Source organism: Caretta caretta, chromosome 5 (genome assembly GCF_965140235.1).
Source record: "Caretta caretta isolate rCarCar2 chromosome 5, rCarCar1.hap1, whole genome shotgun sequence".
Classification (NCBI taxonomy): domain Eukaryota; kingdom Metazoa; phylum Chordata; order Testudines; family Cheloniidae; genus Caretta; species Caretta caretta.
The window spans coordinates 105,768,875-105,785,214 of record NC_134210.1 but is presented as its reverse complement, the minus strand read 5'-3'; the positions used below and the strand labels follow the sequence as shown (position 1 = coordinate 105,785,214).

General features: G+C 41.8%; 1 protein-coding gene across 1 annotated transcript in view; it reads right to left on the bottom strand.

Annotated features, from left to right (window-relative positions):
- Positions 1 to 3,758: 3,758 nt before the first annotated feature.
- The window catches only part of KDM4C (lysine demethylase 4C), a 475,753-nt gene continuing 463,171 nt past the window's right edge, over positions 3,759 to 16,340 (bottom strand). Inside the window, exon 22 of the mRNA XM_075128776.1 lies at positions 3,759 to 4,350. Coding sequence (XP_074984877.1) covers positions 4,327 to 4,350 — 24 coding nt within the window. The 3' untranslated portion in view covers positions 3,759 to 4,326. The remainder of the gene's footprint in view (positions 4,351 to 16,340) is intronic.

Here is a 16,340-nt window from a genome sequence, read left to right as displayed (position 1 = left end):
TGTTACTGCTTGAGACTAAGCAAAGTTTAGCTTTAAGTGAAAGCACTCTTGTGTTGCCCTGTTTGTGCCAGCCATCTAGCGGTCGGACGGCCATGTCTCCCCTGATTTATTTCCTGACACCACCTCGCACAGAGTAAAAGTTACCAAGAGCTTTGGGTTGAAAGAACCCCGAGTAACAACAAAAGACTTCACAATGGATTTTCTGTTGCAAATAAGTAAAAAGGAGAAGCTTTGCAAATAGATGTTTATTCTACAGCTTGAACACCCTGTGCAGTGGGCCAGATAGAAATGTGTTAAACCCAGGGATCTTCCCCCCAGGACAGGTGCAGAAGCTTTAAGATGGAGAAGGTATCTGCTTTGTTATACATAAATGTATCCAAACTATTGTTTTACTCTAAACCCATGAACTGTTTCTATTACTGTGTAAACCTGTGGGCTTCTGAGGTTTTTTGGTTTGTTTTTGGCTTTGAAAAAAAATGTAAGCACAGATTTATGCATGAAGATACAGTGACTGTGCACACAAAAAAAGGGTTGTTTACATCTAACTAGCCAATTACTGTGCAAACACAGTTTGCAACCATGGTGTGCAATTCTGTGCCCACGTTTATGAAAATCATGTCCTGTGTGTTCCAATTCTTTTACTAAATGCATTAAAATCCCTTGTTAAGAACATGAGCCTGTTCCATATCTCAAAGTTATCATTCTTCCATGGCTGTGGCTCTTTTGCGAAACAAAAGGAAGCCTAGCTGAATTCAGTCTCTAGTGACCACCCTTCTGAATACAGGGGCTCAAGTGTCCGCAGTCATTGGTTCAATCAAAGAAATCATTGGCAGGCGTGTGTGCAATGGTTGTTAATTCCTCCTGTGGGCTCCCATCTCAGATATTGGTTTCAGTAAAGTTATAGTTGCATATTCTTAACATGTTTGCTACTGCATGTGTGTGCGCGCACACACTCCCTAATCTCCACTGCCTCCCACCTTGTGGAGGCCTTTAAGCCTTTTGTGGAGTAGGATATAGTCAACACAAGGCAAGTTGTACTTTAGCGTGTGCTAAACCGATTGAGTAGCCCAACCAACTTAAAGTACACACTAAAGTACAAATTCCCTCCTTTTGACTAAAGTCCTAGGTATTTGTTAGGTCAAGCTAGCTCACATGAGATATCACACCTTTAAATCCTAGTCAAGACTGGGCCTTACAGAGATTGAAGGGTCCAAAATAGCTCTGCAAAGGGTATCCCTGAGATTAAATCTCAAACTGCAAAAAAGTGTCTTGGATGGTTCTGCACCCCAGGGCACTGAATTAGGCCACACAGTTGGAAATTTTAGCTGGGCAGTGGAGAGCCTTCTTAAAGATATTTTGCAAATTATCTATATTATATTTGGCTCGAGCCACTGTTGACTGTTTTTGACATACAAAGAAGATTTAAAGGTTTTCTGTTTGTTTTTAAATACAAAGGGGACTTCTGTTTTGATTTTTTTAATTTATAGAAATTTAGGTCCTGTCTTAGTCTGGTAGACCCTACGGTAACTGGAGAACTAGTGAAATATTGTCATCACCTACACCAAGGACTGAAACATGAGCAACTGAGAGTTTCAAGTCAAACTGTTGAAAATTAGATTTGCTTGTTGGTGTATGAAAAACATAACGGATCAGTTTGATGCTCTATGATTTGTTGTTAATTGAAGGTTTGTAAGAAAACAATTCAGTTTCAAGGCTCCGAAGAGTTCTACTAAACAAATAAATACAAACAGCAAGTTTTGTTTTAAACTTTTATGAAGTTTGAGAAAGACTGATTTTCCTTTTGTGTACAGATGCAACTGAAAAAAAACGCCACTGTCCTTTCAAGTAGTTTTTAAAGACACCAGTAAAGCAATATGAAATGCTTCTATTACTTAAAGGAAAACTACTCATTTTCCTCAGCACAGGTCTTGCCACATATAAACTGTGAAATGTATTTTGGTATTAAGGGTCAGATTATGGTCTAATGCACAAATCTAACTGACTTCAGTGTGATCTGACATGAATACTGGAGGCCAGAATTAGCTCTATAGAATTTAATAGCTATTTCTTACATTATTTCTCATCTTATTGCTGTGCTGCTGGTGCCCTCTGTATATCATTTGCAACACTCAGAGCATGAGATCCCCTGTGTAACAGGCTATCCACAGGTTTCCATACTACGGTAATTCTTGTTTACTTGTGAGTGGTCTGCTAGGAGTATTGTGAAATAAGTATTCATATAAGTATTGTGAAATTTCCTCCCCCTGGAGCAAGAAGAAAACTATTTCTTCTTGCTCCAGGGGGAAGAAAGTGATGCCAACCTTTATCCAGTGCAGCTGACTTACCCCTCCTTGCTGACTCTGCCTTGTGGGCTTGTGTGTTGCAAGGGAGGAGATGGGGATCAGAGCATGGGCTCCCCCCACTGCCCAGTCACCTGCACAAGAGTGGAAGTAGATGACCTCCCCTCCACATTACGACCTGTTGCGCTGGTAGCCTGTGCAGAGAAGTAAGGGGGCACATTACTCCCCTGCCCAGGTTTGCAGGCCACATGGGAGCTCTATGGGGACAGTTCTCAAAGGCAGTAAGAGCTGTTAGGAGGCCAGCCCCAATGAATGTCAATGGGAGCTGGTGTCTGGCTCCCACAGACGCCTTTGAAAATCTTCCTCGATGTATATTTTTTAAAACATTTTGCATAATCGGTATAAAGAGGACCACTCCCTGCTCCTGTCTAAAAATAGGATTTTATTTTTTAAAATTCTTTATTATAAAATTCCCTTAGAAAGGTGCAAATGTTATTTCCCTGCTAAACTGCCATGTTTTTCTCCAATTGTCGGTGGAACCAAAATGAATACATTAGTCTAAAATTCAGTCATTAGATTTGGAATTTTACATTAATTGTGCACTAGCATCATTGATGGTAGTTTGCTGGTATCAGTGTCGTCACAACAGTACCAGGAATATAGTTAATTGTTCTGCCTCTCCAACCTCTAACAATAGGGCACAAAACCTTGTAGGTCCTAAAAAACCATGGTTCTTCTTGGTTTTGTTTCTTTAAAATTAGTTGGGAGTGATAAATAGCCACTATACCCAGATATTTTGAATCTGAAGGATTTTACAACCAGATAGAACAGATGTAAATCTAAATATAGCATTTAAGGGTAATAATCTCTTCACATTGTGTACAAGTAACGCTTATTACCATTAACGAGTATCATGCATACACATCAAGAGAGAGAGACTATACCCTTGGAAGATATGCTGTAATTGCTTAAAAGAATAAAAAATTAATTAAATGCTTGGAGATATTGTGGATGATCAATGTTAAATCCCAGTAAAATATAATCACTAAGTGATCTGATATAATAAGATCAATTATTGATAGTACACAGACAACAGTGCAAGTATGAGAAAACCAAACTGAGGACAAGCTCTCAGAAGTGCCTCAGCCTCAGTACATGTTGACAGAGATGTGGCTGTCAGGAAGGAGGCAGGATATGCCACAGGAATATTTAAGCCCCAGCAATTCTGAATGGCTACTGACCAGAACAACTTTTGGGCCATTCAGATTCAAACCATTAACCTAAAATGCAGTCCAGTTTACATCTATTGCCAGTTCCTTAAATCAACCACTTACGATAGTTAATGAGTTGTAGACATACAAGTTTGCAATAAATCTTGTGTAAAATTTTATTTGCGGGTGGGGGAATAATACAATTGCTAAATCACTTGCTCTCTTTAGGGTACATGTGACGTGTTTAATTAAAGATGATTCAGTCACAGGTTTTCATTTGATTTAGAACGTGGAGAAATTCATCACAGCATCACACCTCCCTTCTGGTGACAGTACGCAGGTTAATGACTATATAAAAAAGAAAAAGCCTGGAGGAGTGGATGTAACAACTGAAATCTTCATCTTAGTCAGGCCAAGTTCCAGCGAATCAAAGAACCTCAACGTTTTGATCCTTACTGAAATCCTTTTAGCTAGAGATGGACCATGAAGGTAGTGCTCAAATGTGGATCTGGATTAGTTTATGCTAGGCTAGGGTGCAAGGTTGTCCATGGCTCATGTCCAGATTAGACAGCTCCAAAATATCAAACTGCTCTTGGGAGATTTTTTGCCCACCCAGAAATCTCATGAATTCAGCTGTTCTTGCTAGATTTCGTCTGTATTCCAACATGAACTAGGAAAAGTCCTCTTGTGGCTTTAGAGCCAACCCAGAACCTGAACCACAGGAATGAGTTGGAATTCACAGACTTATATCCAAACACTCACCTCCTTCTTGAAATTCACAAGTGAACCTCAGATCCAAGGTTCAAGTTAGAGTCTCACTCTGATTTTAGCATCAGCATCTAGAATTAAATGGGGGAGAAAAGAGGGATGAGTTTGAGTACTATTATGTACAGACCACAATCTTACTTAGTGGAAGAGAAATGTCCTATACAGAATATTTCAACAGACACTAGAAGATTGACTTACTGATCTGTAAAACAAATTGTTAGAGAACTGCAAATATTTTGAAAGAGGTTAGTTTTATGTAAGTGTAACCCTTCTGCCTGTCAGAGTTGACAGCAAGGGCTGGGTTCAGTATCTAGGGGTTCCGTTCCAATAACGGAATGCAAAACCGGCTCGAGCCCCCATCCAGTGACCTGGGACAATATATACCACCCCCCATTGGCGTTTCTAAGATGCAATACTTCTCCTCTCGCAAACACAGAGTCTGTGTGTAGCAAAAGCCTTTTAATAACAGAGAGAAACAATGTGGTGGTATTTCCCCAACATAATGCCAACAGGATTATTAACACAAACCACCCCAAGCAAGTCTCTGTCCCTGGTCAGTGCAGCCCCAGAGTTCAAAAATTTATCTGCAGAGTTTTACCTCCCACCCTGGGTGGAAATGGGGGGGGGGTGAGGGAGGGGAGTTAAGGGGCACCTTATGTGGTCCAAAACCAACTGCCCTGCCTCTCTGTGGGGCTTCGCTCTGCCAGCTGTCCCGTGAGCCACTCCAGCCATCCTGCAAACTGCTCTGCTCTGCCAGCCATCCCACAATATATATCTTCAGATCCTCGCACTGCTTAACACAGCGCTCAGTGACTTTAGCTCTTTAGTGATTTCAGCTTGTAGTAGGGGAACCTCAGTGCTGATCCACTGTTGGCCCAAAGTGAATTCAGCTCAGCAGCCTGTAACTAGACTCCTAATAGAATCAAAATTAGCTCTGATATTCCACAGTAGAGAGAGAAAAGACGGTGCAATTAGTGTTTCGGGCCCATACCACCAGGTACTAATACCTATCCCCAGCCTCTCAATGCACTGGGTTTTGGAACCCATGACCCTTGCCTAGCGAGTGCTGCTTAGTTGATGGCAAGTCCCTCCATCATAACAAAAGGCCAAGTACAGTTCCACTGTCCTTGATTCACATAATCAGGATAACAGTTTATTCTTCCTGCCCCAATAATAGAGAAACTGGGGCTCATACAGCAGCCAAAGTGACCATCTAGGCGGGGTGGGTGTGCCTATGCAAATGAGATCAGCCCCTGAAGTTCTTTTCCACAACCCACCACCAGATGTCAGGGTAAAGCTCATCCTGACTCTGCTTACATAAGAGATGTACACTTAACCAGGGTGAAGAGAATATGGAAACCCAGAGGAATGAACTAATGGATGAATGTCCTGTAGTCCTACCTCAGTTATCTGAACCACATTAACAGGAACCAGAGCTGTGTTGGAAATTGTAGGATAGGTGCAGCAATTGGCCAAGCAACTCACGGATCTGCCCTCTGAGATCCAAAGCTAGTGTACACAGACATAGCTCCATTAAAGATCTGCCCAGGAAGTTTAGTATGACTAACAATCAAAGATAACCATCTAGGATTGTTAATATGGACATCCTGCACCATTGTAGCTTGCTCTGAGGGAATGTCCATCCAGTCTGGTTTCTAGATAAACGAAGCACAGGAAAATACTGCTTTAACTTTTTTTAGCTCAGTGTCTTTTTAGGGTTATGGAAGGTTTCTTGGGAAGGCGGTTAGAATCAACTGGAAGAAATCAGGTGTAATGCCATTGTCTTGATTTTGTACACAAGCTTTAGTTTAATAGTGCTGTTTTGGGGCGGGGACGGGAGGGCAAAAGGAGACATTGAAATATTTCGCAAGTATGGTTAACTACCGCCACTATTTCCATTAGCTCAAGTAACTTCCTCTCAGTAAAATTCCAGCTGACACAGAAAGATAAACTTGCTTCTTTCCTCATTATGTGAGAGGATTATCACAACAATGAACATCATGCCAAACTGAACTATTTGCTTAGCATGCTACCCGTGAATATTTCTGAGTAGCTACTCAAAAGAATTGACAGACAATTAATGGAATTCCTCCAAGATGGGGGGGGGGGGGAGGGAGAAGAGGACTTTTGTTAAATAAGCTACAATGTTTTAGGGGATTTAATCTCCCAAAAAACTCATATACACACCCTGCCCCTCTCCCACATTGAGGGAGTCATACAATGACACAGTACTACTTGAACATCAAATTATGTAGCTTTATCAGCACCAAACATTCAAAACTCATAGTTTTGGAACACCTCCTAACCTCATGTCCATGCAGAAAAGATAATACCAATCCTCTTTCATAGGATTGCCAAAGTCTGTAGACACAAGCTGCAGGAATAGTGAAAATAAATACATCCTGGCGCCAGGAAGCCTCTTTTGATAAATCCTCTTCTGCATATTGGTAAATTTCCCCTCATTTCTGGCATGATTGGCAAGCACGTGTGTTAACTCTCTTGCTGATATACTGATAAATGGTGAGGGTTAAGTCGTTCCAGTAGGAATTTCACTTACCACAGATTTAATTTTGAACGTTTCTCCAAACAAAGAAATGCTACTTAGCGGATTTTGGAAGAAACACACAAATCCTCTTCCTTTCTTCCTGGATGGACAATACTTTGAGACTCTGCCTGGGTTATGTTTGATCATAACAAGCTAGATCCAAAGGCCAGTGAAGTCAATGGAAAGACTCCCATTGACATCAGTGAATTGTGGACCAGGCCCATAGTCTAGAATTGTTCCATGGGCCATTGGATCAGGGCAATTCAATACTAATGCTTAATCGGATTTCTTGAAGTTCCAGAGCCAAGATGTTAGAAGTTCATGGGAAACAAAGCCACACTCCCACATATGTTTTTGGATTCTCACATAAAAACCCCTTTTGTAATGCAATAGTGAGATGAATTACTATGCTGCTTGGAATTGTTACAGGAATTAATTCACTGGCACTCCTTTTAAGTAACACTGCGAGCTGTTGGGAAAAGGGATAGTTTTTCTTAAGGGCCATATTGCCTGCCAGAATGATAATACTGATGAATTGGAAAAGCAGGTCGATCCCATGTGTGGAAGCCTAGATAAATGCTTTAGAACTTGTGAAATGTACAAAGCATCTGCTGGAATTCAGGGACAAGATGGATTGCTACAGACTACACTGGGGTTCATTCCAGGATCTTTGTTGTCAGCATTTAACTCCATAGCAGCCCATACTACCATACATCACGCCAGCCATGCAGAAATGAGCATCCCCTTCTTTTCTCTTTTTAATTTTTTTTTGTTTTCATCATAGTACAAAATTATATAGTAATAAAAAAATTGCAAAATTTGCTTTTTTGTATAATTTCAATGGGTAATTTTGAGGTTTATTTTGAGGTTTATTTTTAAGCTTTTTCAATATAAATTTCCAGTTGAACAAAGAGTTTTAAGCATTTTTATTTTTAATTAAAGTTTTCACAGTTGCACTTATAACAGCGAACAGCAGCCACTGGGAGCTGTGGGCGGCTGTGCCTATGAACAGTCAATGCAAACAAACCGTCTCGCGGCCCGCCAGCAGATTACCCTGACGGGCTGCAGGTTGCCCACCACTGCACTAGGGGCATTGTGTGGCAATAGTCATTGCCTCTGTACAGCCTGCAGCTTCTCTGGTTTTCACAAGCCAGTACTTTCTCCTCAACTCTATACTTTGGCAGCAGACCTGTCTACAGAGGCAGTGATACCCTGAGAGGGAAAAAAAAAACACCAACCATGCTGCTCCTACTTGCCTACATTAATGCTCAGAGGCTGTACCCCACCTCCTTCCCAGCCTGCCTTCTGCAGATAGAGCAGCTTTGCCAAAGTTATCAATTTTGGCTAGTTTTGGGTTACACATCACTCATGGTATCGGACGATAGAAGTTGGTCAAGGGACATCTATTTAGATCATATCACCAGACATCGGCAATACCAGGGGAAAATGATCTAGAGTGCCATTGAGAAGCAACGTCGGGAAAGTAACTGAAATACTTCTCTGAGGGATTGCATTTCCTGAGGGACAACCTACACTCATTACTATATTTGCATTCCATAAGGTACTTTCAGTATAACTGTTTATGAGTTATGTATCTGACTATTTGGATGCTAATATTTAAACTGTATCATTAAATTCATTAACCTTAATTTGGGATATTGCAGATTATGTATTTATGACCTTTTAACCAAACTTTGTACTTTTGGATAATTTAAGCATTATACCCAGCTGTATAGAAACTCTTTAACCTGTGTATTAGATAATTTTAACGTTAGCTTTAATAATAAATTAAATTGGAATGCAGGGACAATGAAATGTTATACTTATTGGAAGAGTAAAGGGCCACAGACTGTCCTTAGCATGTCCTATTTGGGGGGGGGGGGGTCAGCCTAAACTCAACCTCACTTGCTAAGCAGAGGGTGGGGGTGCCAAATCCCACCGAAGATGAGGGGTGCAGACAGGTGTTTGTACCAGATGGTGTGATCTCTGCCTAAAGAGTCCTAGACGCCATTGGACCCTTCCTCTTTCCTGTGTTTGAGGGTAGCTGATTGGAAAGTCCTAGTAATTACTGAACAGAAACAAGACCCGAAGTGACTGATGAGCAGGTCTAGGAGCTAAGCCTTAGACTTGGTAGCAGGACAGCGCTGCAATGAAAGACAGAGAGGCAGCAGCCCAGGGGTTCCCTGCTACACAGTGAAATCACGAAGAGCTGAGCTAAGCGGGGGGAAGTTCAGAAAGCTCCATTGCAGAAGTGGCAGGGAGCAGCAACCAGCAGCAGAGATGAGAGGCAGCAGTGATAACCATAGCAACAGTGAGCCAGGTGCAGAGGCAGCAGCAAAGGTCTCCACACTCTGCTCAGGGGTGGGAGGTGGACCCATGTGAATTTACCTGTGAACACTGGGTCTTTGCGGACTAAAGACAACCAAGAGTGGGGTGCAGCAGAGGGCAAGAGGAGTGACATGTTAAAGGGACATTTGTTCAGATTTTCACACCACGAAGTGGGAAACTGAGGCAAAGGACACAGCCCAGTGTAGAGTGGGTTCGGTGTTTGCTTTTGGTTACATACATTTGAATGTGGTCATGGTGTTGTCCCAAATTAATGCCGAGTTCCCTTTCCAATAAAAGTTTATTATACGTAGATTCAATACATGCAATTGAGGAAGTGTTGCCTCTTAGAGGCACCCGGGGTGGTGTTTAGTTTTCCCAGATTATTGGGTAGGGCCACAAGCTGGGTCTGTGTTGTTTTGTTAAGAGGAACTCCTAGATATTGAATGCAGTCTTTGTTGCTGCCAACTCCACCTGGCAGAAGGATTACAGTTCCTCCTGGGTCTTTTACCTATGCTCTTTAAGGACTTAGAAGGAGGCAGCAAATACAGCAAAACAAATCTCATTGCTTTATCTACTCCTTATTCTGTTCTGTCCATTGATGTCTCTCCAGTGACTCCCTGCCAAGTCCCTCCGTGACTCCAGTACAGCTCAGGTGCTTCAGAGAGCCAACTTCCTCAAAAATTGAATTGAAAAAACCCAAACAAACTGATAACGTAAAGCCTCAGGTCTAATGTATCCCTCCATGGAGCCAGCAAGGAGGGTTAATGAAGTGTTTTCTCCGTCTGTGCAACAAGGGAAGGAAACTCCCTCATAACTCACTGGCTGCCAGCAAACACAAGGTCAAAACACCAAGGGCTAGATACACGATAAACAGTTGGGTAAGTAACTGCCATTATCTTTACTTGGGTGGGGTTAGAAGAGAGATTAAAGAATAAAAGGGAGAGATGCATAGTATATGAAAATGGAAACAGAAGGGGAGAGGGACAGGAGACCCACAGCACAGTTAATAAGTAACCCCCCCCCTTCTGTTTTTATTTTCTCTCTGCCTGTTTCTCTGATTTTCCCCCTCCTTCACCAGATGGCTGAAATGATTAAATGCAGATAAGACAACAACACTTCAAATTCCAGCAAAAGATGTGCATGGCTACTTGCATTCAGCTTCAAATTTGCTTTCAGATCCAGAGCCACCTATGTTCATATGATTTCAGGCAGGCTGACTGCCCTCAGATAGGGGAGAAAAGAAGAATTGTAGAAATCTTCCCAGCTGGCAGGGAATGAGGGACAGTGAGAAATCCAAATAATACAAAACACATAGGTCCAAAGTTGGGCCCTTGTCTACACTACAAACCTACGTTAGTATAAGTATGTTGCCAGGAGCATGAAAACCCCACATCCCTGAGCGACGCAGTTCTAACTCAGTCTGCACCAGAATCTCTTATCAAAAAGAACTTATCCAGTCAACCTAGCTACGGCCTCTCAGGGCAGTGGAGTATCTACACTGACCGGAGAATCTCTCCCATCAGCATAGGTAGTGTCTTCACTAAGCACTACAGTGGCACAGCTGCGGTACTGTAAGTGTATACAAGCCCTCAGGGGTTCTTAGGATTTATTCTTTAGGGTCAGATCTTACTCCCCCCCACCAGTGCTCCCCTCCCCCCTGCATTTGTTGAGGTACTAAGTGTTTCAGACCATCACACCCCCTGTGCATAGTGTCGTGGGATACCCAGCACCATACCATTACAGAGGTTGGCATTTCAGCCTCAGCTCATCTCATACTACAGGCCAATTTCCTCCATTCATTTAGGCTGTATAGACATTCTTTATTATTCTAGCTCACTCACTTAACCAGAATGCACATTTGCTACTGCAGAGGAGCCAACTTCAGAAAGCAGCATTAAGGAATAGTGCCAATGTCCTCCCTGACCCCAGTGGCTAACTATCTTCTGCACAGCGGGGGAGACAGAAGGAAGTGTCTGAGAGATTCAGCTGTAGGAAAATGAAGTCAACCACAATTACCATTGCATCCATTTTCTAACCTATTTAAATGGGATTGTAATTGCATAAAATTACTAATTTTGTTCATTAGAGTTCAATTAAATCCATCTGAATTCAGGATAATGGCATTGTTGTAGTACAGCCATATTAAAGATGAAACACTCTCTCCTGACTGTTTTCCTTTGAGGAAATAAAGTTTTGCTTCTAATGAGCCAAGAAGCAAGGCATCTTTTACAAACAGAGCAATGAAGATTGCAGATTTAGGAACAGCAGGCTTATTTTTATTATAACAAACAGCCATTTCCTTGGTTACCAAAATAACTAGACTTGATCATGGATCCTTTGTATTTTAGGGGGGGGAAAACCAGACAGTTAATAGCTTCTTAATCATATTACAGTGAGGTCTTTGATAGGCAACAGGAGGTGGCCTAGAAGTCTCGCTCCAGGGCATTCTGTGTTCCAGGCAGATATTTAATTTCGAGCTCAGTTGGGCTGTCCTTAGGGAGCAGAACCTTCTCATTTCAGGAAGTGAATTAAATTCCCAATTGAGCTGGAAATTAAATATCTGCCTGAAACACAGAATGCCCTTGGGCAAGGCTTCTAGGCCACCTCCTGTTTCCATACATGCAGCCTGTTTATGGTCCTCATGTTTTCTAGTCAAGGGCCTCTTCCCAAGGCACACATTATGGGACAATCCAACAGAACCAAATGGGAGGGTGGCGGGGGGGTGGGGTGGGGGGGGGAGAGAAGAGAAAACAGTTGTATAGAAAGGGCTCTAAAACATTGACTTTTAATGAAGAATAATTGCCATTCTAAACAAACACTTTTACCATCCAATTTGATAGGGAATTATACCCCTTCTTTAGAGTTCTATGGGTTTATTTAACATTCCTATAGAAAGATCATTCTCTGTTAAAATTCTACAGAACTTTTACTTTGGGGACCAGGTGGTATGGATTCCACCTAGAATGAGTAGAAATCTAGGTTGTATAGACATTCTTTATTATTCAATATCACAATGTACATCAGTTTTAAATTTTGCCCTTAGTTTTTCTGTTATATTTTCTATATAAAGAAAACAATTTAAATCTAGGACATTTTATATTAACAAGAGAACAAAATCCTCCATGAGAGAGTACAGTGTGACTCTCCTTTGTAAGAAGTTAAATCTTAACTGAACACAAATAGCTGTTGCCTTCAGGAGTCTCCTACAAGGGGCAACACACACATAAATCATAACAATCACTACATCTTGCACAAGAGACACTGGGACACAATTAGTCAATTCTATAGAGTTGTAATCAGAAACTGTTGCAGAAACCTGTGTTAGTTTCCTCTTATGTTTTACATTGCCCCAATCCAAGGTAGGAGATCACCTCTATCTATTGGTACTGCCTCTAATTAAACATTAGCGGGTTTCATGCTTCTTTGATGCCTGAAGGACATCAATCCACACTGTGTAGAGGTCAAGCACAGGAGTTTATTATGTACAGCACTGACGGAATGTCACCTTGCTTATTAGGCTCAGAGACATTGTCAATCAATTGATTACAATGGAATATATGGATTTTCCATGGGCAGGGAAAGTGACGGGGTAGGCAGTCCACTTCCCTGGATAGGTCTAGCAACAAGACATGCTAGCACAGTAGCCCATGGACAAAGGTTACATAATGTCTCCACCCATGGTCTCAAGTTAACAAATTAACATTTAAATATATTACTATAAAATATATATGTTGAATTCTAATTTGGGATCCATAGGCATGAAGTAGCGCCTTTGATTGTCCAACAGATACATATCTAGGGGTAAAAGCAAAGAAACAGTGAAAGTACATGGCAATAAAGATGGTCTTTCAAATTGTTCATTTATGTTTTAAGGCAGGCATTGGTCCCTGGGAAAGGGAGGAGGCCATATATTATACTGATATGCTTGAACCTTTCATAAACTTAAAGTTGGATGTGTGGGAGGAACATCTCCCTACAGAAGAAACTAACAACAGAAACAGGGCTTCTTGGTTCTATTTGCAACTTTGAATAAGACACAATTATTGCCCCCAACATCTGGCGTTTTGCTGGCCAGGCATATCTTAGCAAAAGCAATGCTATCTTTGGTTATTCTGCTTTCTCTTAGCTAATCACTATTTGCCTCTGACCTCTTGACCAAACTCCGGACTTTGGGCCTGTACGCAAAGCCATACACCAGGTTATTACATCAGCAATGGATTTTAACCCTTCAATGACAAACACAGTTGAGAACACAGTTTTTCCTAAGGGAGGCCAGGATCAGGAGAGTGGGAATGGAACACACATATTGTACCTCTAAGTCATTTGTTCAAAACCAGTGCAGGAACTGAGCCCCCTAATTGGTGGCTAGAGCTGCACATTTAAAAACCAAGTTAAAACGGTTTCAAAACAGAACCAAAAAAAAATGGCGTATGACATGATTTGAGCCTGTCAATGTGGTCACCCCATCTGCCCAAGTCAGCCAACCACATACTACTGGTTGCAGTAGCAGAATGAGAGACATATTTGGATACATTATTACACAAAGACCCCTGGCCAATGAAGACAGCCAATAGGTAACAAAATCTTTGGTGTCTGACAATTTGGTAACCCATATAAAAAGAATTCAGTCCAATTCCCAGTGGGCAAACAGCCACATTATAGAAATCACTTCAATTAGTACTTCAGACTAAAGGCAAGTATAGCATCAGTTTAATATTGGATAGTTCCATGATAGAGGATATACCATATACATATTTGAGTATATGGTCACTTCTCTCACACCAAGAAATAGCAGAGTCAGTTTTAAGGTCCACCCTGCATGTGAGTCAGTACCACATTACCTCTCTCTTTTTCACCAGTACCCCAAGTGGGAGGTATTTCATTCTGCTGCTTGGTGGAGCCCTAGTTCGTTCTACTCACCAGTAGCCTAAACAGCCTAAGTAGGACTTACCACATCTCTCTCCACAGTAGCAAACATTAGGACAATTCAAAGACTCCCCTGCAGTGCCAATGAATTTTTCTTCTGGAACTCCCAAGTGACCCTTATTCTAGCAGTCCTAACTCAGCCTTCAAGGGTGCCTAGCTTAAAAGCTGTACACTAATTGTGCCCTCCTGCTGGAGGCTTTATTAATGCCACAGCCAGAAAGCTGCTCATTACAGTTCAGCTGAGGTTGGTTTCCAAGCTGGAGCTCATTTTCTAACCATAGCTCCAAGCTGCTTTTAAATGCTCCCTGTAATTGATTTGAATTTCTAACTTAGGGTGGGCGGGAGGTTCAGTTTATACACAGATGGCTGTGGGTTTTTATTGGATGGAGGTCATCACTGATCTGGGAGTAGTGAAGGAAGATGGAATCCAGGGGGCTGCTTCTCAACTGACTTGAGCATTGCACAGTAATTTGCAGCTGGATAGCATGAGTGTAAAAAGACTGCCCAATCAGAATGGCTGTATGGCACATCCATTTAACACAAGTGTAAATGAGCACACACAGTGCAAAGCAGTGGAGAATCAGGCCTAATGTCTTTTCTATCTTTAAATTCTCTGATACAGTGATCCCTGTTGGAAGCTTCCACAGAGAAACCAAGGACTGACTAGGACTAGAGAGTGATGTAACCCCTCACCTGGAGTACAGGGAGGTTTGTCCTAGCAGTGCTGATGCTGAGGAATAGCTGCAGGGCTTTGGTCTCTAGGGCTCATCAACCAGCTGCATTGAAAGGCACTAATTCACTCAAGTATTTATTTTAATTATGTTTACTGAATTGTCACATAATCGTGCAGCTAAATCTATTATCTTTATAATAATATTATGAACTGTTATCACTACTTTTCATTTTAACTGTTCTCCTGGAATGTTTTCTGACAGTTCAGAGGCTGGGTGTAGGAAATGAGCAGTTGACACAAACAAGGGAGAGGATTGTGTTTGTAATGGCAATGGGGTGGGAGGAGAAAGGCAGGACAAGTAGCGGTGGCAACTCAAAGAGGGCAGGAGCAGCACTGTAGTAGAGGAAAGGGAAAATAAGGAGCATAAGGGAGAGATATAGGGCAGAGGAAAACTGCAACCTTTTCGCTACAGAATGGGACCAACACACAACTAAAGCGAGTGCATAATACATTAGGTTGTCTGTGCTTGAAATAAAGTCAGTGTTAAATATGAATAAAAGAGACAAGCAGCAGCAAAAGAGATGTTAATTTCCCTATTTCACTTAGATCCAACTTTTGACAACCTGTATTCACTTTGCTGCAGAACTGAGAGGCTTTGACAAGTCCAGCAGCTCCAAGTAAAACACAGCCAATCTACATTTTCAACCTCTTGCTGCCCTTTTATGTGCTACATATCTTCCCATTGCTGCAAGGCCATGTAGTCGGCTGGTATCTTATCCCACTCATAGTCGCACCTTTCACCTTTCCATTTTTACTGTTGCTAGCACTCTCTGGAGCAGAAGCAGAGGAAATGTTCTATTAACTAGGTGCATTATATGTTCTACATTCCATTTTAGTTTCATCGTTTCCACAGCAGCCAGATTCTTCTTAGAGAAAAGATACGGTACCTAGTCAACTGAGTTAGATTTTTGAGCATAAAAAATTAAGAACACAGGACCTGAGTGGAGGATGTGCGTGTTGTTACCAAAAATGCTTGATTAAAAGTTCAGCAGCAGACTGACAGAGCAAACATTTTTAGCATAATTTACTGTATTTTGCACTTAAAATATTGGCAAAGATTAGAAATTATGGTTACATTACTGTCCGCTTTCCAGGAACAGTGAGCATTTGAGTCAAAATGTAACCCATTGTCCTTAACAAAAAAGCTGACAGCGGAATACTTCTTACAGATTTACACTCGTTCTTCCTGGGGAAATTGATATGGGAGTTCAAGCTCCAAATACGGGGCCATTAATAAGATTGCAGTTGGATGCTTTAGCCACTATCTATACCCGTACACACATTTTACACCCCCAAAGTACTGAGCTGAGTACCCAAATTCAGGATTTGGACCTCCTTCTCAGCCTCCCCTATTTGAACGCCAGGCCCACAGATGAATGGGTGAGGCCGGGCTGGGTACGACTCAGTCTAATGTTGCTAAGCTAGGGGAACCATCTGGAAAATTGTGTGGGAATTATATCAGCATCCTTCAGGGAGGGCCCGTGACCGCTGTTTGTAGCACAAGGTAGGGGGCTTGCCTGTTCCGGCCA